This window comes from Protopterus annectens, chromosome 11.part0 (genome assembly GCF_019279795.1).
Source record: "Protopterus annectens isolate FY-2018-M chromosome 11.part0, PAN1.0, whole genome shotgun sequence".
NCBI lineage: Eukaryota > Metazoa > Chordata > Ceratodontiformes > Protopteridae > Protopterus > Protopterus annectens.
Genome location: NC_056745.1, coordinates 1,374,031,911 through 1,374,052,265, shown reverse-complemented (window position 1 = coordinate 1,374,052,265; position 20,355 = coordinate 1,374,031,911). Strand labels below are relative to the sequence as shown.

The following is a 20,355-nucleotide window of genomic DNA, read 5'->3' as shown; positions in this document are numbered from 1 at the left end:
GTGTGTGTGTGTGTGTGTGTGTGTGTGTGTGTGTAAATGTATATTTCAATAAAATGAACATGATTGCTAGTACTCTTACTGTATATCACATTATCATGTGCACAGCTATTCTGCTTACATACATGCATCATGTTAAAAAGTGATACTTTATATCCAAGACTTTTTCTTCCAAGGTACATATAACCAAATTATGAGTTAAGTAACTGCTTTGCAATACTGTCCATCAGTATGTCAGTGATTATTAAGTACTGTTATTTCCTTTGGTGAGCTGACTAAAGTAGAAGGAGGCATATTATAGTCAGGCACTAAGCCATGCATGTCCACTTAGATTATGCACAAATTTCTGCATACTATGAGTAGCACTCAACACCATTTCCCTTATGCATATTATTTAGTCGTATGTTGCACTGTGCTTTTTACACACCAAGAATGTTGTATCAGACTGGGTCTGTGAATCTCCTGAGGAGTTATTCTTTAGAATGTGAATAAATTATAGTGAACAGCATAAATAACTGGTGTCTACTTACAGGTCCAAACACTTGCTGTAATGCCTGGTCCTACAGCTGATCCATATAGCACATAGAGTGAGACTGCATACTCAGCGCTGTGAACCAGGTTCCTGAGTCGGTATGATGTAGTAGTACTGTTAAGAGCAATCTGACGAGGACGATCTTTGCCACTGAATTCTGTGGAAGTGATAAAAAACAAATTAAAATTTTGACATAGAACTGGGGGACACAGGAAGGCATATACCTCTTAAATGAGATAACATAAATATAGACTTTTCTAAAGGCCATCACTTAAGCACACTTAATGCCTCTGTGCATTATTTTTAAAAGAAAAGTGCAAAAGTTTTGATACTCTAAAAATGTAAAAGTGGATTTCTCAAGATCTGATATGTTTATAGTAACAAATTTTATTCTAGAAGCTTAGGAAATGGATTACAACCAGAGTCTGTCTAGTATGTCCATTCAAATGTGCATTACTTTCTGCATTTTTTTTTTAGCTCAGAAAGCCTGCTCATAACACAAGCAGAAAGGACTAGTCACCCAATAGTTTAAAAACTCATTAGTCACAGTTTTTACAGCTTAGCCTTTCAGACTGGTCTGACTTCTACCTCATAAAATCAACTCTTCTAATGCCTTAGCTTATTTTCTATACAAATATGTGATCAAAGATAGTAACTATTTTTTGATGCAGAAAAAACTGTAGGGTACTAAACCAAATATATTCAAATATGGAACCACAAAGACAAAATAAACATATTTAGGAATTCCTGAATACACTACACAAATAGCAACTGAGAGCTTAGTGCTTTCATCCTTTATTCTAACAAATTCAGAAATAAAACATACTCACAAAACTTCAGTTTAAATATACAAAATAATTATTAAAAATCAAAATCAAGATACAGTCATTCTCCATAAATATTTAATATTAAACTTCTCATTTATACCTGGGGTAATATTAGCATTTAATTTAATCTGACAAACCAATTCATTTATCTCTAACAAGCTGTTACAATCTCCATCCCTAAAATTTTCTTGAGTGTTGACCAATATAAAAAATACAAATGTTTATGGTATTAACATAAATAACACATATATGTATATATGTATATATATATATATATATATATATATATATATATATATATATATATGGGTCTACTTCATAACATTGAAATTTCTTAACGTTGAATTTCATAACATTGAGACCTAAACAGATTACCACTGTATTCCCATGTTGAATATAGTGGTAAGGTGACCAGATAGAAGGACCCATATTTGACTGGATTTTTCAAGAATAGCTAAACTTCCTGGCAATCTTTATTTAAAGAGAGACATCCTGGATTTTCAAATACCATATCCAGTCTCCCTCAGACAGATTGCAATGCAACCATAGTAAAGGACCTTTCTGGATGAATTGGCTTAGGGCACTTTGAATGGATATAGACCTGAGGTCCTTTGTCTTTTTAGGAAGTGAAATAATCCAGTAGCAAAAATGTGATCCTTTCTGGTATAGTGTGACTTCCTGGGTGACTCATTTTTGTAATAGTTTTAATACATCTGTTTCTAGTCACATATGTGACTAGGTATAACATCATGCAACAGGAAAGAACCAGAATGAGGAGGGTTGTGGATGAAAACCATAAACCCTGTGGAATATATTGCCTTCAGCCACTTGTCCTGCATGATGGCTAACCATAAATCCAATTGAAAGGACAGAAGACCCCAAATGCCCCCAGCCTGGGAAAGTTGGGCAAGGTCTCCGGTATTAGTTTGCTGTCTCCTATAAGATGGTTGGTGGTACCCCTGCTGCTGCTAAGTATCACCTCCTTTGTGCTGGTGCCCATTCTGGAAGTTATGACCACCACATCAGTTTCTCCCAAGTTGTTTATAGGCTGTTGTTTTGCTGCTTTTGGCCACATCAGAACCTAAGCTGAGATTAAATCTGCTGAACTGTGCAGAAAGTACATTGGGGATTTTAAAATTTTGCACCAACAGCCATGAAAGCCTTGCCATTTTTTTTTCATATTTTCTATTCCCCAGGCAATGTTTCACTGATGGATAAAAACAATTCAGTCCCATCAAAAAGGACATTTAGAAAGTTTACCTTGGTATTGTAAGAAGCAATCAGATGTATTTGCAAAAGGCAATGTCTGTGTCTACTGCCAGTACTACACCATTCACAGAGTTATGAGAAGATACAGGGTAAGGCTTGCAATAGATGATACAGTTGTCATCTGGGACCATGACCTGCACTACAGGCCTCTATTATGCAAAATTTCCAGTGACTGGCTCATCTCATTAGCCAGCTCTCAAAAGACAGAAGACTAGTAAAGTTGAAGGTAAGAAAATAGAAGCTGAAGTTATGGAATACCTGCGAAGTGAATGATTTAGTGTTGAAAGTCTAACATAGGTTATATCACAGAATGATAGAAAGAGTCTACCAGGTAAGGAGAAACAGGAGAAACAGGAGACATCTGAAGAAGAAATATGGACATGGGAAAGAGAATGAGATTTAATATGGTGCAATATTTATGCAAAGGAGAAAACAAAACTAATCAATACAAAAAGAGCAGCACCAAAGATATTTAAAAAGAAATACAGGCAAAGGTACCCAGATAAAATACATTTTACAATACAAAAAATAAGAAAACAAACAGGAAAAGCAAAAAAGAAGATTAGCAATGGAGAAGTAAAATAAATAGAAACTAAGGTTATAGATCACCTGCAAAGTGAAGGATTTAGTGTAGAAAATCTAATTCTGATAGCATCACAGCAGGACAGAGCAAAGGATTCCCAAATTAAGGAGAAACCAGTGGAGCAGGAAACATCTGATCAGTTGCCATATGAATATACTTTGGAACCTTCCACAGGAAGCCTGTACAAAGGTTCAATTGGAGTTGCACAGCAAGGGAAGGAACAGGAGGAAGCTGTTGCAACTCTGACGCAGTCAGTGTTAAGGAGTGATAGGCCAGTGATTTCCCATACGAAAGAGCAACGGATGACACAGGATGAAACTGAAGTGAATGTGGCACAGGAAGATGCTCTGGAACTTTCTACAGAATGCCTGCAAGAAAAGGAGAACAAAGAATGTGCCGTCAGTTAAGATGAAAATGATTTAAGAGAAGAGTTGCTTGATTTAATAGAGATGAACAGACATATTAAGATCAATGAAAGAAATAGACTGGAAAGTCAATAAAACACAGAAAGTTAGAAGTTTGATAAAACAAATCAACACAGTAATTAGAACTGTTCATGGAGATTCATACAATATAACAGAAGTAGATATGATATATTACTGTGCAGTTAATTAATGACAATTAAAGTCTTACCAGAAAAACACAGGGCAGTAAGGGAAAGCAATGGGGTAAATCAGATGCCATTATTTAAGTACTGAATAGAGAAAACTATAAAGCAATTAAAACAAGAGGTGTCACTATTAGAAGAGTATAGAGGAGAGAACAAATCAACAAAAATACTCAGAAAGATAGATGTGATAAAAGCAATGCAAAGTATTATAGCAGATAAGGATCTATCGTGCACCATCTCATATAATAAACTAAAAATATCAGTACAGGCAGAAAAACTTAGAAGATGTGTAGATAAATATAACAGAAAAGCACAAAAATAAGAAATGTATTGATGACCAAAAAAAGTTTTATAGAGAATTGGCAAACAAAGCAAAAGGAACTGAAACACCACCAAAAAAGATGAAATAGATACATTTTGAAGAAATATTTATAAAGATTCTGTGGAAAATAACAAAGATGCTGAATGGATAGAAGAAGTAAAACAAAGAATAAGAAATTCAAATTTACAGGATATGAAATAGAATAAAGTAATGGCCAGAGGGATTGAAACAAAGTTAAGAAAAGCTCCTAATTGGAAAACCCCAGGCCCAGATGCAGTACTTAACTTCTGCCTAAAAGTATTAACATCTTTAAATGAAGACTTGTATGCACACCCTGAAAAGACACCATCCTAACGATCGACAAGAAAAACAATGCTCCTACTTAAGATTGAACTGCAAGCTATCCTAAAATCTATAGACCAATAACTCGCCTTCCAACAATGTATAAACTATATACTGGAATTGATGCCGACAGAGTTTATAGACATTTAGACGAAAACTCAGTCATGGCAATAGAACAAAAAGTTAATGAAAGAAAGTCATGGAACAGAGGATCATGTATTGTTAAAGTCATAATGGAGAACAACAGAAAGGGGAAGAATCTAAGTATGGCATGGATAGACTACAAAATGGTATCTCACATTCATGGATAAAAGAGTGCTTAAAAATGTACAAGATACAACCTACTCTGATTGATTACAACAACCATGAAACAGTGGCAAACCACTTTGCAGTTAAACCATGATAAAAGACAAATTATTAATCCAGGGATAAAAATCCAAAGTGGATGTTCAAGGGTGACTCTTTCTCGCCGCTGCTCTTTTGTCTTGTCCTTAACCTATTAAGCTACTACAGTTTGGCTCCCAGAAAACAGCAAAATGTAAAGACTGCTCATCCTCTTTTTTGTGGATAATTTAAAAACTGTATAGTTCATCAGATGAGGAACTGAAAGCACAAGTGCAAGTGGTCAAAACTTTTTTAGATGATATAAGAATGTCATTTGGTCTTGATAAATGTGCAAAAGCAATAGATCTGCAATTGTAGGACTGCATATATATATATATATATATATATATATATATATATATATATATATATATATATATAAAAATCTGCTGACCTTACAAGACTCCAACGTAATGAAAGTTTTAAAGCATGATGAGAATAAATCTAAGATGACTTCCCTGCTTATAGCAGAAGCATATCGGCATCAAGCAGGAATGGAAATCAAACCAAAAGTAGATAAAACTCAAGCAGCAACTGAATGTGCCAAAAAACAAAAGAAAGAATATAAGGTGAAGGATCAGATGAGAAAGCAAGAAATGTGGAAAATGCATAAATATAGTTGCAAGTATAGAAAACTCTTGGTACAACTTCATGTTGATCTGGATCGAATGCAGGAATGTTTAAGGAGAGGTGAATTTAAACCAAAGATGAAAGGTTAATATTGGTGGTCTATAGGTTCATAGGTTGGTAGTAGGCTATCGCTCCTAGGGCCTATACAAGCCTAGCCATAACAATTCCCTGGCTATTTCTTCCCACACTATTTACTTTCCTGGACCCCTGCCTAGCAGGGTTACTGGCATGATAATGGACTACATACACTTTGTTTTACAAAGTCCATTCAACATGTGGGAGAACAGACAAATGTAGGTTTTGTAAAACAGAACTGGAAACAGTTGCATATATTGTTGCTGGTTGTGATATATTAATGGCAGAAGGACTGTATACTTAAAGGCATAAAAATTTGACAAGACTGTTGCACTGGGGATTGTGCAAACATTATAATACTGAAGTAGCTGAAAAACACTGGAAACATGAGTCGCAAAGCATTATAGAAAATGTTGAGGTTTATATTACATGGGATCGCCCATTACCAACAGTTAAAAAATAAATGCGATAAAACCAAATATTGTAGTCCATGAAAAGAAAACAAAAGTAGCAGTGATCATTAAAATTGCTACACGCAGTGACTACAGTGTCTTATGTACAGAGAGACACAAAGTCATAAAATACCAGGATTTGCAGGCAGGCCATAAAATACCAGGATTTTTAGGCAGAAACGAGGGCAATGTGGAAGAAGGATAGTTCTAGTAGTAGTAAGAGTAACGGGTTTTATAAAAAAGAATTTACAATCGTACTTAGATATGTTAGCAACATAGGTAATTCCATATGAACTGCAGAAGGAGTCATTACTGGGCACATTGTGGGTGTTGTGAAAAACACTTCTGGCTAACATCAAAGACTGAAATAATACTAAATTCATGAACCTTAATCATACTTTGACTTAGAAATGAGGTCCATTTCTGCCATGGTATTAGAAACCCAAAAGACTTGGAGAAATTAAAAGGGCAGAATCATAACATATTAGATAGATAGCTTACCACTCTTAAAATAAACCTAAAAGACATGTATACTCACTATTCAGATCTTCCCATGACCATATATTCTTTCACTTGGTATGGACTAGCACTACTCTGAGGAGTAGGATCTGTTTTAAGGTCTGCGGTAATAATATTGGAATTTGGTTACAGAGTTTGTGTCCAACAGGGGCAGTCTTTGAGAGAGTATCTTGTCTGGCTTCCATGGGACAAGCAGCACATATCAAGAGTTTTCCATGCTGTCTTAATGACAAGGTACACCATTTTGTCAACTGGGGATACTGACTAAGACGAAGGTTGAGGTACTGGAAGGCCTTCTGCACAATCTAATGTGGAGAGGATGAGTGGTGTGCAAGCCTTCCTTCTCTCTCTGCCTCATCATCTCTAAGACATACCCCAAATTTGGGCTTAATCTCATGGAAAGATGGGGAATCAGTACCCTCATCATCTTCAGTGTCTGGAGTGGTAAAGTCCAGAGGAAAGTCTATGTGCATCTTGTGCTTCCTACTGGCTGTCAGTGGTGATGGGTCTGAGGACTTTGAAGAATCCTGCAAGGATGCCTGTTCTCACTATCATTTTGTCAGAAATGGTTGACAATCAAAGTTCCAGAGAAAGAAGTGTCACTTTTGTGAGGTCAGAAAAGCTGTCAAAACAGACCTGAGGGAGGTAAATGAAGCCCTGTCTGCACAGTCAACACTGAGACCAATGTTGATGCCAATGCTCAGGGCTTCTGTGTATGATCCCAGCTACAAGATTCTGAAAATGACTTTGACCAAATCAAGACTGGAAGCATTATCTTTGACCCCAATCCAAACAAGATGAAAAACAGATAACAGGAACAAGACTTTTGCTAGCCCACTGCTTCAATGTCTGGAGTGTTGACCCTGAATAAATGGCAGAAAAAACTCTTGATGCCAAAAGAATTGCTATCAAGATTATCAACACGAGTGGCATGGTCAATGCTGAATGTACCAACCTCAAAGGTTACAGTCCTGAGATAGAGACCACAGGTGAAATGGACAGACCTAATACCTGGAAAATTAAATTTATCCTCACTGGCACGGATGAAAGAATGAAGGCAGGTGAGGAGAACTAAGATGAACTGGATGAAGAGCTTGGCAAAAATGAAATGCCACTGTCCACCCTTTGACTAGAGGGAGAAAGTGAGACACCAGAAGAAGAATAAGCAGAAGACAAGCCTTCAGTCTAAAGCCTTTTAGGACCTGGAGAGGAATCTTTAATTATTGCACCTCTGTTTCTATAACACTTTTCCATTTTGTGCTTTTTTCTTTCTTTCTGTTCTTATCTTTGTCCTTATTTTTAAATCATCATCCATGATTCCTCAAGCTCCAGCAGATCAATCATATGACAAAGTTCCAACTTAAAGCCCCATTGTTAGCAGCAGCATAGCGATCCTTCAACGCTGACAGCAATAGCTTCTTTTTCTATCCATAGCTTTATTAGTAATACAGGATTTCCCAGCATCTCAGTATTCATTTAAGTGTTCTTCGCTTAAACGATACTCATAAAATATGTACTTGTCACAGGGTGGGATCTTATGCCTACACTTCCATCTTTTGAAGGCTCTACTTTCCATATTGTGGCGAATAAATAAATTTTATCTATCAAAAAAGTAGTACAAAATCAGCACTTAAAAATATTTAGATATGACAGAAGTAAGCAGAAAGTAAAACCACAATGTGAACCAACAGCTACTGAGAAAACATCAAAGGAACAAGTATATTGTTATTCTTTTGGCTTTTCCCGGTCAGGGGTCACCACAGCGGAGCTCTGGTCCGCTAATGATTGGCAGTAAATTTTTTATGGGTGTCGAAGGTGCCAGCTCAACGCCAAACCTTCAACGAAGGCATGCCCATTCTACGCATGTCTTTCGAATACCACTCGACCACGGGGATGACATGCAGACTCCACACAGAAGGCGTTCCCACTGAGAATGTTCACAAAAAGTGAAAACCCTACAAAGTAAAGACATTTCTTTACAGTGCTAATGAGAAAAAATGACAACATTCAAATACCATATACTGTATATATATATATATATATATTTATATATATATATATATATATATATACATACATACACACACACACACACACACACACACACACACACACATACACACACACACACATGATTACCTAATGAAAAAGCAAACGGTCACATGAGCACTCAAAAAAGCATTTATCCAAAAGACTGAGTCACAAATTCAAGAAAGAAAACAGTATTTCATGCAAGGGAGTAAGCCCCCTGCACCCTCCACAGGTCCTGCCAGTTATGTATCTGTGTCACGTTGTCGACAAACAACATTGTCAAAATCCACATGGTCGAGACTACATGATCAAAAAAGCAGTTTGTTGACTGTTTCAACTGAGATCAAAATACAGTGGGAATTGGGGAATGTACTGTTTCCCCCACTGTAGTGCAATTTCCAAGTTGGTATATATGATTTGCAGGGGGTATGGTTCTGTATTCTTTACATTGATCGATGAACTGCATTGTCGATCATGTGGTCTTGACCTTGTGAGTTTCAACAATGTTGCTGTCTGACTATTTGTCATAGATCCATAATTATATATACTAAATCCAAGAATGCACAACAGTGGGAAAAGGACAAATTCCCACTCCCCACTGTACAATTTTCTTGCACACACAGCAGCCAGCAGAGCAATGAAAAAACAACATTCTCTCTTTTGAATATCTGATTTTTATGAACTGCAAACATAGATAGATGGATAGATAGATAGATAGATAGATAGATAGATAGATAGATAGATAGATAGATAGACAGATTGATAGATCCCTTTATGGGAATGTGTCATTCTAATGAAGGTAATTCAGTCACGTACATACTGGCCAAAAATGTTTAACCAATATGGATGGCACAGTGGTGCAGTGGTAGCGTTGCTGCCTACCAGCAATAGGTTTTCCAGTTCGATACTCAGCTAGAGTGCCTTCTGTACAGAGTCTGCATGTCCTTCCTGTGTTCATGTGGGTTTCCTCTGGATGCTCAAGTTTCCTCCCATGTTACAAAGACATGCATCTGGAGTGTTTCTCCCTGGGCCTCTGCTGAAAATTGGCTTTGTTCAAAGTCGGACTTTCCTGGTAAACAAATGTTAAATAAATAAAATAAATAGGACTTTCAGTGAAAGTGGAGGATTCCCTTTGCCGTCAGATCAATGAAAGAAGAAGAATATTCACTCTTTTTAACATCTAATATTATGAACTGCAACCACTAATAGGTAGATAGATAAATAGATATATCCCTCTATGGGAATGTGCCACTCTAATGACGGTAGTTTGGTCCATGCAAACTGGACGAAAAAGTTTAACTAGTAGCACTTTTGGAGTATTTTCTTTCTTCCCTTGTACGAACGTGGAGTAGGTAAACTTAACTTTGAGGGTCTACTCCCACATGAGGGGATGCACCTGCTAAAAGACACTTTTTTAGATTTTTTCCAAAATTGCTTTAGGCTAAAATGTGTAGTGGATTTGTGATCGATAGAACTACCATTGATCTAGCAACATGAATCCTATATATACATATATTGTATATGTATTCAAAAACGGTAAAAAAAAGCAAACAATGCAGTGTCAGAGCAACAAGTAAAAAGTAAATGAATAGGCAAGATGATAAAAATTCCAAGGCCCAAGAGCAGTTACAGTGAAAATCTCCTCTAAAATAGTGACAAAACATAAAAGTCACTGACCTACAAACAGATCACATATAATATGACATGACCCTGCAGAACCATACAAGAAACTGCCTTTGAACAGAAATACATTTCTCACAAAATAAACAAAATGTATGCAAATGTTGCTGAGGGCATTTCTCCAATGCTTGCTGAATGCAACGCAAAGGAGATCTGGAGTGAAAGGTTACTGACAGTTCATTATGGGCAAATGTGGATGGGGCAGTAACCTAAAAAAATTTAAGGTGCTGTGCTGACTAAAGATGGATAATGATGACGATGGTGATGATGATGATTGAGGATGATGATGGTGATGATGACATTGATGATGATGATTGATGATAGTGATGATGATGATGATTGATGATAAGGATGGTGATGGTGATGATGATGATTAAGGATGATGATGATGATTGAGGATAGTGATGATGATGATTGATGATGAGGATGGTGATGGTGATGATGATTGATGATGGTGATGATGATAATGATGATGATGATGATGATTGTGGAATTTTTCTTCTTAGACTGCAGAGTAATCCCATTCCATTGCCTTTTCAGCACATTTTGAAGTCATATAAAGACCTTGGTAAGCTCTTCATTATAACTGAAGGCAAAACATCAAATTCTGGAAAATTAACATCTCCATAATGATCTTCTACATGTCTGACAGGTGTGGAGACCTACTATACTGACCTGTCAATATATTGCTCTCCACTGGAATATGGATTATCACCAAATAAAGGTTCAAGAACCAGACTGGTCCTTACTATCACATGACATTCCTGCAAAGTAATTACAGCCTTGTGTTGCCTTATCTGATTATGTACCACATAATGGTGGTATTGTTAGCTGATATCAATGAACATGTGGAGCTACACAATATACGAAGGCCTTGACCATCACATCTAGCATCTCCTTCAAACTGATAAGCAACTTCCTCTGCAAAACTGACAATACCTCTAACTTCCTTCAATATCTGATGCATTTATCATAGAAATCTGAGATGGAAAAGAGACGTCCCTAAATTTTATTACACAAAGATTATCCCCTCTTCAGTTCTGTGATTAGAAATGAAGTTAAGGAAATGTTCTGGTTTAACTGGAGCACTAGATGTCCCACTTGTTCAGAAATAATACTCAAATTTTGTCATGGGTAGGCTGGCATTCTGTGCCATCAAAACATTGGCTAACGTGTGACCAAGAATGTAAAGGAAAATTCTGGTCAGTAGAATGGACTGACTAGCAACCAGTTGAAATGAGGTCATCAGACTACATATTCTTCTGTGCAATATTCATTCTTGAAATGCATCCAGAAGGGCACTAAAGAAAACACCCAGGGATTCTGGAAACTGAACCATAGTATACACATGGGCTGTTAACTGATGAAACAAGGACATTGAATAAGTCAGACTTCAAGGGTAGGATAACTGAGTCCCTGTCAGTCTGAGGGACAGAATCAGTGGAGCAAGGCACTTTTTTAAATGCAATCAAATGTAGGGTCAATTAATGGACACAGTAGGATAGTGGCTTATGAAATGGGTAAACAGTAAAGTTAAAATGATGACTGCCATCCTGAAATCACAGAAAACTCATGTGGACCATGAGCACTGGAATTTGTCAGCATGCATTTTTCAAACCCAGAGTGACTAGCTGAGATAGAAATGAGATGAGAGAATGTGGAGTAACCATCCTTATATCCTTCACCCTGAGGAATTGACGGGCTCAAAAATTTCAGAATTGGCTTCCACTGGTTCTGCTTTTTAGGAAGAATGAAGAATAAGGAATAATATGAGTACCTGCAAGGTGATACACATCTCCTGCTGCTTTTTGTACAAACATTTTTCTGAAAAGAAGTCCCTTCTTGCAAAGGAAGAACCTTCATATGTTTGTAGAGATTCAAGGTAGAAGCTTCAATAACAGAAATCTCACTCTTGTAATATGTACATCTGTTGGCCATGCCTGTCACCTAATGATATCTGAAATATTTAGCCATTTTCATAAACAGCTTAAAGTCCTGCTTCTCATTTGGGGATATTCAAAAGGAGAGGAGGTGCAGGAAAAAAGAGGATTGGGACAGGAAGAGTTGCAGAGACAACCCAAAGTACCATTTAGAGACATTGTTTTTGGCAATGAGAAAGGGATATCATGAAAAGGGTCTATATTATAAGATCAATGTTTGAAAACATCGAACAACATATGGTCGACACCATATGGTCAATGTCTTCAAACATCGACCTTATAAAAAGACAAAAAAAGAAAAAAAGTACCCTAATGAGTTTAAGCAGGGGGGGCAAGCCCTCTTGTGCCCCACACCCCCCCCCACTACTTAAATATACCAACTCTGAGACCGCACTACATTGTAGTAAATGGAAATCTCCCCTTACGGAGATTTCCATTTACACGCTCGAGATTCTGAGCATTCCATATTCTCTTGTCGACAATGTTGAATGGCTTTTGAGAATATAATATAGACCCATGAAAAGGTTTGATGGTTTGAGATCCTCCTCATTTACTCTAAATGGTCAATGGTCTACCCCTTTACATATTGAGTGGCCCTAGTCAACTCTTATCTGAAAAAAATAATACTGCCAACAACCTTCGTTTTGTAATATATATATATATATATATATATATATATATATATATATATATATATATATATATTACACAAACGTCTATAGATATAGACATATATAGAAATATAATGTGTGTGTGTGTGTGTGTGTGTGTGTGTGTGTGTGTGTGTGTGTGTGTGTGTGTGTGTGTGTGTGTATGTGTGTGTGCACGCATGTTTCCTTGTCTATTCACAGAAGCAGAATTACCTGAGGAAACCTACAGACAAATTTTCTTTACTCTCTCCTGTACATTGCAAGTCATGAATAACAGTGACTGCCACAGCTATAAAACTGTACCAAAAGATACCAGAAGACCGATGGTCTTTGAAGCTACATGCAAGTATATGGCTTCTCACAGGAAATTCTGCCTTCTAATCATTTTGCCAAGAGCCAGTGACCTGACTTTTGTAATTGCTCCATTGCCTTCTTTTGTTTTGTATACTGTTGTAGAGTTTCTTTAGACTGTTTTTTTACTTATATTCTGGTTTCAATTGCATATCTAAACTATGACGGAGATAATGGCTGTGTCTTTTCTGAGTCGCACAGAAATTCGAACAGGTCAAGTAAAGTTAACTATCTGTGAAATGAGAGTGGAGCTAGGACTGTAACCTTTTATTTACGGAGTAAAATAAACATTTCAAGGCTTTTCTAGAAAAGCTCACCCCAACTCTGCCATAGATTGCTGTGAGGGAAAGGTTATTTTACTTTCAATTTTTTGTAATTTTTATGGCTTCATTCCCTTCTTCTGTTTTGTATATTGTGGTATATTTTCTTATGCTGTGTTTTACTTGTATTCTGTTTTCAGCTGCATGGTTAAACTAGAAAAAAGACTGCAGCTGTGCCTCTTGAGTCACATAGAAATTAAAGCAACTCAGCTGTCTCCCTATATGCCTTCCTCTTATGTTAATCTGACCACATATTTTCTCCCCTCTACTCTTCCATTGGCCATTGTCAGTGTGATGCCCCTGTACTGGCCAGTAATCAAGGAACCTCAGTCCTTACCACTAGCACCAGTGAGTGACGTACACATTGGGAGGATGACAAATACACACACAGTTAAGTACAATTTCCCTTAAGAGCACACAGAGATCACAGTCAGTCTGGGGCTGCTTTCTCCCTCTTTCTCCAGATCCCCAATAAGACTCTCCACTGCTATAGCTATAGGGTTAAGAGCTCAGCTGAGGGGTCAAGCCAAGACCTCCAGCACCTTCTCTGTCCAACCAGTACTTCGTATCCCTGCCCAAGTAGCTGACACACACACACACTTTGAGATTTAATTTATATACAAACACACACACACACACACACACACACACACACACACACACACACACACACACACGCACACACACACGCACACACACACGTGCACACACACACACACACACACACACACACACACACACACACACACACACACAGGAAAGCCTAGCATAGGTTTACTAGCTATGCCTCCTTCTGCCTAGACTATAAGGTAGTTATCAATGCCACCAACCCCTACTTATCAGCTACTTAAAGGCCCTTTCAAAGGGTGACCAATCCTACTATGTAATGTTACTATTATTCAAATGGTAAGTGTGACCAAGACTAAGGCTATTTAGGAGTGGCCTGTACAGTATCACCAAATGCATATGCAAGCACCCTAAGAGCTTAAATATGTCTTACAAATATCAGCCACAAAGATAGGTTTAAATATATTTAATAATAAATAATAAAATAACAAGACAATACTCAATCAACACAGTAATTACAAAGTTCAGAATCACAGGAAATATTTTAAAAAAACATTGCAGGCCAGTCTCAAATAAATAAAGAAAACATCTAAACTAATCTCTACTATATTCCTATCTATATCTAAGAGAAATTATTGTACCCTAGACTTACTTACAGAGCAACACACAGGCAGAAGTGCTGAATTGATGTTTCTAGGTCCAAGACAAGATACAAAATGCCCAGTCTTTCTCTGAGAGAGTTCTTAAAGTAATAATCAGCATTACTGCTGGGTTAGCTCAGATGACATCACTATTTGTCACCTGACTTCAGTTCCCAGGATAAACAGATGCTTAGAATTTAACACCTCTGTGACAGAAATAAATATCTCTCAGAAGTGAGCAGCTGCTAGGAAGTCATAGAGCAATAAAAACACTTTCACATTTGAAACCTAGTAATCACTTCTGTTTCAAGACAATAGGGAAACCTGTAGCTCTAGACATTGTGTCTGCTTGCTGCACTAAAACTGAGATAACACAACCATAAAACACTTCACTTTTCAACTTATTTTCTTGAAGTTTTGCAAGTTAACTCTGTATGTTCCAGCTTCTACTATTAAAACCTACAATTGCACAGGTATATAGTTTATATACATTTCTGTTATTTTCCAGTAGGGTACACTGTGGTTACATTCTTGAAGCTCAGTACATAACATGCAGTTCTCTTACATTTGTAAGGCAAGCATATGAATCATTAATATTCACAAATGATATATGATTATTTACAAAATTCCAGATAGCTGGACTGGCAGTATTTCCCTGGTGTCACAGTCAGTAAGTACAAAATTATCATTTTTTAAATCACTCCCCTTCAGCTATTTAAATTTATTGGCCATCCCACTGTATCCATAGCGCCAGAATACAAAGTGCTCACCCCATTTCAAACTATCTTGCACTTTTAAAGTTAATGGTTTTCCCCTTAGATTGCTGAAGCTTGAGTTAACCCTTCTTTCATATCTAACATCTTAATGCATACTACATCTCTTAGGATACTAACCCGCTTTTCCATCTTACATTTATAATCTACCACATCTAGTCCAAGTCCAGCACTTTTTTGGAAAGCCTGCATTCTGCTTCTCAGTAGTCATCTTGAGATTAGTGCTTCTGTTTTGCTGCTGATAAGAAAAGGAGCATGGGGACATTATTTGCTGGAGACTACTGATCATCAGAAAGCTTGATAACTGATTCATAGGTGCCAGCTTGGAATTTGTAATTATATTTTGCTCCTATTGAAGGAAGGAGCAGAAAGCATTGATTCCTAGCTGTCTCTGATTGGACAATGTGCATCTGTTTGGGACCTTCCTGATTGGACTGTTTACTATTCAATGCATCTACCAGCAAAAGAGTACAACTCTACAGACCCCTGCATCATCAGGTACAAGACTGTTGATCACCAAAGAGCTTGTGTCATGCTTCTCATCTTGAGATTGGTGCTACTGTTTTGCTTCAGATGAGAGAAAAAGTAAAGGGGTTATGTAGGCCAGCAGCATGAATCTGTGGGGAAACCAACATTAGTAGTAGCCAGGCAATAATCAGTCAGGTGAATCCCCCTTTTCATCATTTTTGACAAAGCTAATTCTTTCTTTCTTTTCATTGAGTACTGCTTGATTGGCTGTTGTCTAACCTAACTTCAGTATATCTCCCTAAATACATCATCCATAAATCATCAAGGGCTACTTATAAGTTCCCCACAGGTGTTTGGCTGTGCCCTATATAGATACAGACACTGAAAATGTTCCGTGTAAAAGCACCCTTGAAATTTCACCAGTACCTAGTTCTACATCCCCAGAGTTGCAAACCTGATACTCCTAACATAACTTTATATCCTCAACACAACCATCTAATCAATAAAAAGGGACCTGTTGCCATGGATATGAACTTTCCCACTATCTCAGTTACCAGCTTGGAGGATATGGGCATCCTGCAGCAAAGTAGAAATTACCTCATGTTTACTGATAATTCTCAAACAAACTGATAAGGTATGTGAGAGATGTATTTACATAATCTCATAGGAGGCAAAGCTCTCATGTATAAACACACTTAATGTCAGTCAGGTTGTCAATAGGACACACACTGCACCCATCACACACAGTTCAAAACAGACACATAGACTCACATATGCTGAGGCACTTAAATGTAACCTTCCTAAATCACAAATACCTCCTAGATGAAGTGCACATAACAAATACCCTCACCAGCCTGAATGCACTTTTTTAAAACAACACCCACCTCAACACATACAGCCACATTTCATGCAACCTCTACTTCTAAGTCCATATGGTAAGCCACCACACAATCTAAAATGATGGTCATTGGAGACTCCATTGTGAGACACATTCATAGTCAGTTGCTTATCAGGGGCCAGGACCCACCCCATTACACATGCACTCAGGTCACTGGATGACAAGTACCAGTATGATTCAATCATAGTCCATGTAGGTGTAAATGACTTCAAACATATCTCCCTATACTATATGAAGAGAGACTTCATAGAATTCTCAGAATATGTGCCCTAGGCTGGCATGAGCCTTGCACTAAGCAACATTTTTATCTTCTACAAGGATGATGCCACAATACAAACAGAAGATGACCGACTTTAATAACTGGCTGAGTTTCTGGGGTGATTCTAAAGGGGTATGATACTTGTCAGCATGGAAGGAGATGGTCAACAGACCATGTTGCTTTGCCAGTGATGGTCTGCATCTCCCCACTCCAGGCTTTCAAATATCAGCTAAAACATTGTCCTCTTCTATCGTGCATTTTTAGTTAATTCAAAACTGAAAGTACTTTTGACATAGCAAACCAAAACCAAGAAAAGTTAAAGGTGTTACTGCTCAATGCCAGGAATCTAAACAAGAAATTCCACTCCCTACAAGCTCTCCTCACTTTAGAGGCTGCGTATTTCTGTGCAGTCACTGAAACATGGTTTAAAGCTACAGACATCACATGGACAGAGCAAGGTTATTATGTCTTCCACACTCTTAGACTAGCTACTACACAGGCAGGGACTAAAGGTGGAGGTCTGTCGATTTACATCAAATAATAAGTATACCTCAAGGCTGGTCAAATGGGACAGTGCACTTGAGCTTCTCCATTTAAAAAAAACATAGGCAAAACCCCATACCACTTCCTTGTAAGTTATAGATTACCCCCTCTATGACCCTGGAAACCCATAACATGTATTTAATCTTATGGGAAACACTGACCACACAACCAAATACCATGTGTGTGTGCAAGTTCAGTTACCCCACTGTTAACTGTGAATCATATAAAATACCAAATGTGCAGTCGTAGAGATTCCTGTAAACACCAAATCCCTGGACCAGATTATCAATACCAACCAAGGGCTCAAACATACCGGATCTGGTCCTCACTAAAATTAAGAGTGCTGCATAGTGCCTTGTGTAGTCACTTTTCTGGTAAGGTCAGACCACAAAATGGTCTACTTTGAAGTAAAATAAAACCCAGAACCCCAGATAACACTGGAATTTTCATGAACTACTCTAAGGCTAACTTCCTACAATTAAGTGATAATCTGGCAAAATCTCAAGTCCCCATACACTTTGAGAACACTGCTGCCTATGCATAACTGTTCAAAGAAACCCTATACAAGCATGTTAATAGTTGCACAGAGGTATCTGCACCCACCAGGAAGAAGTACAAACTAAATAAAAAAAAACTACCCTGATGGAATCAAAACATCAATAGGTTGTATAACAGACGAATTAGAGGTGTAGCATCCATCTGGATAAAAGTACTCATCAAGCCAAACAAACAACTCAGACAACAAATAAAATCTACCAAAGTCAAATCTGAAGTACGTTTGGCCTCTCAGGACAAGGACAGCCACACTGTAGTCTTTAGCTATGTCCGCAACTTCAAAGGCAATACACAATTGTGTGCAGAGCTCATTGTTAATGGAGCCACCTATACTGAGCCGGAAGATGTAGCAAATCTGCTGGCAGACAAATTTTCAGCTGTAACTTTACCTGTCTTTCCCCCACCACCTCCCCTCAGGAAATAACATAAAATATAACTCCCCACTACTATCACTAAGGAATAGGTCCTCAGTGCTCTCTCTAAGGTCAGGAATACTGCATCAATGGGCCCAACAGTATCCCAGGATGCCTTCTAAATAGCATGAAACATGGCCTATCAGGGCCTCTGGAATTGCTAATTTAACTGTAGCCTCCAAACAGGCTTTGTGCCTCATGAATGGAGAACAGCAACAGTCATCCTGCTGCGCAAAAGTAGGCCATTTACAGACCATGAAACTACAGATCCATATGTCTCAATAGTCTCATATGCAAAGCCATGGAAAGAATTATCATGGAAAGGATCAATAATAACACACAGGAAACCTCCAAACACCAACCCAATTTGGTTTCATCAAGGGCAGGTCATGCCTACTCAACCTGGTGGACTTCTTTGCGAAGGTCACCAAAGCAATGTATGAGGGCAAAATGGTTCACATTGCCTTCCTTGACCTGGCCAAAGCATTTGACACAATATCCCACTCCCGCATTGTTAACAAAGTCAGGGCATTATGTCACCCAGTGGATAACCATGTGGCTCACAGACAGGACCCAGGAAGTTAGAACTGAGGAGCCCTCCTCGAAAAGAGGCTAGTCACAAGTGGAGTCCTTCAGGGACTGGTTGTGGAACTGCTTCTTTTTGGCATTTACTTTTCTGAAGTCAAAGTCAATTTCAAAGGCTTCTGGCTAACTAAATTTGAAGATGATTGCAAATTAGAATCAATCATAGAATCCTCACCAATGCTAATGTTCTCCAGGAAGGGCTGATATGGACAAATAACTTCTGTCAGTGCCAAGGACTAAAAATAATGTCAAGAAATACATAATAATATCCTTCAGGAAGCCATCTACCCATGGTAACTATCATATTGACAACACACCCCTAAAAGTCAACCCAGTAGTCAGGGTCTTGAGGACACACATTGGCAGTAATCTAGCCTTTGACTATCAAGTGGCTACGGTACTGAGGAACTCATTCTGTGTTGTGCAACTTATAAACAAAGATATCCTATTTAAGTCCAATGAGTTCATTGCGCCATTGTATTCAGCATTCGTCAGAACTATCATTGACTACAGTGCCCCCTTTGGTACATACCTAACCAGGCACATCCAGCAATTTGAACATCCACAGAGGTTCCTCATTAAAAGAATACAGGGCATAACTAACATGCCCTGTGCAAACTACCTCATAACCCTAGCCCTGTATTCCGATTCCTACAGTTTGGTGAGGGGAGATCTATGCCTAGCATACAAGGCATTGTCAGAACCCACCCTTGTGTACCTCCTCCATATCTGCAAAACAAAGAGCTCCAGAATTACTGATTTTAAAGAATTACACATTGCCTATGATAGAAATAGGACCTGCTGGAGAGACTGGGAATATTCCCAGAGACTACCCCTTCTCTGAAACAGGCTCCCCATCCATATGAAGCAGAGCTCCCCCCAACCAAATCAAGTGTAACTTGGACAATTTAATAGGGTACAAGGAATTCATCCCTGGTTTTGCATTTATGTCTCTAAAGGACACAGACAGCCTGTAAATATTTCATCCCCCAAGTCCCTGCTTACACTTATCTAGGGTGCCAGAACTTGTCAGAGATTTGGGATGCATGATTAGGCTTAAAAAGACCCTAGTGGTCATTAGCCTAGTACACACCTATGAACCCATAATGTAATGTCAATTTGTATAAACAGTAGTATAG

At 38.0% G+C, this 20,355-nt stretch overlaps 1 protein-coding gene across 1 annotated transcript in view; it reads right to left on the bottom strand.

Annotated features, from left to right (window-relative positions):
* LOC122815075 overlaps nucleotides 1-20,355 on the bottom strand; it is a 3,014,144-nt gene that overhangs the window by 2,687,759 nt on the left and 306,030 nt on the right. Inside the window, exon 13 of the mRNA XM_044087319.1 lies at nucleotides 528-686. Within this exon, the coding sequence (XP_043943254.1) occupies nucleotides 528-686 (159 nt within the window). The remainder of the gene's footprint in view (nucleotides 1-527; nucleotides 687-20,355) is intronic.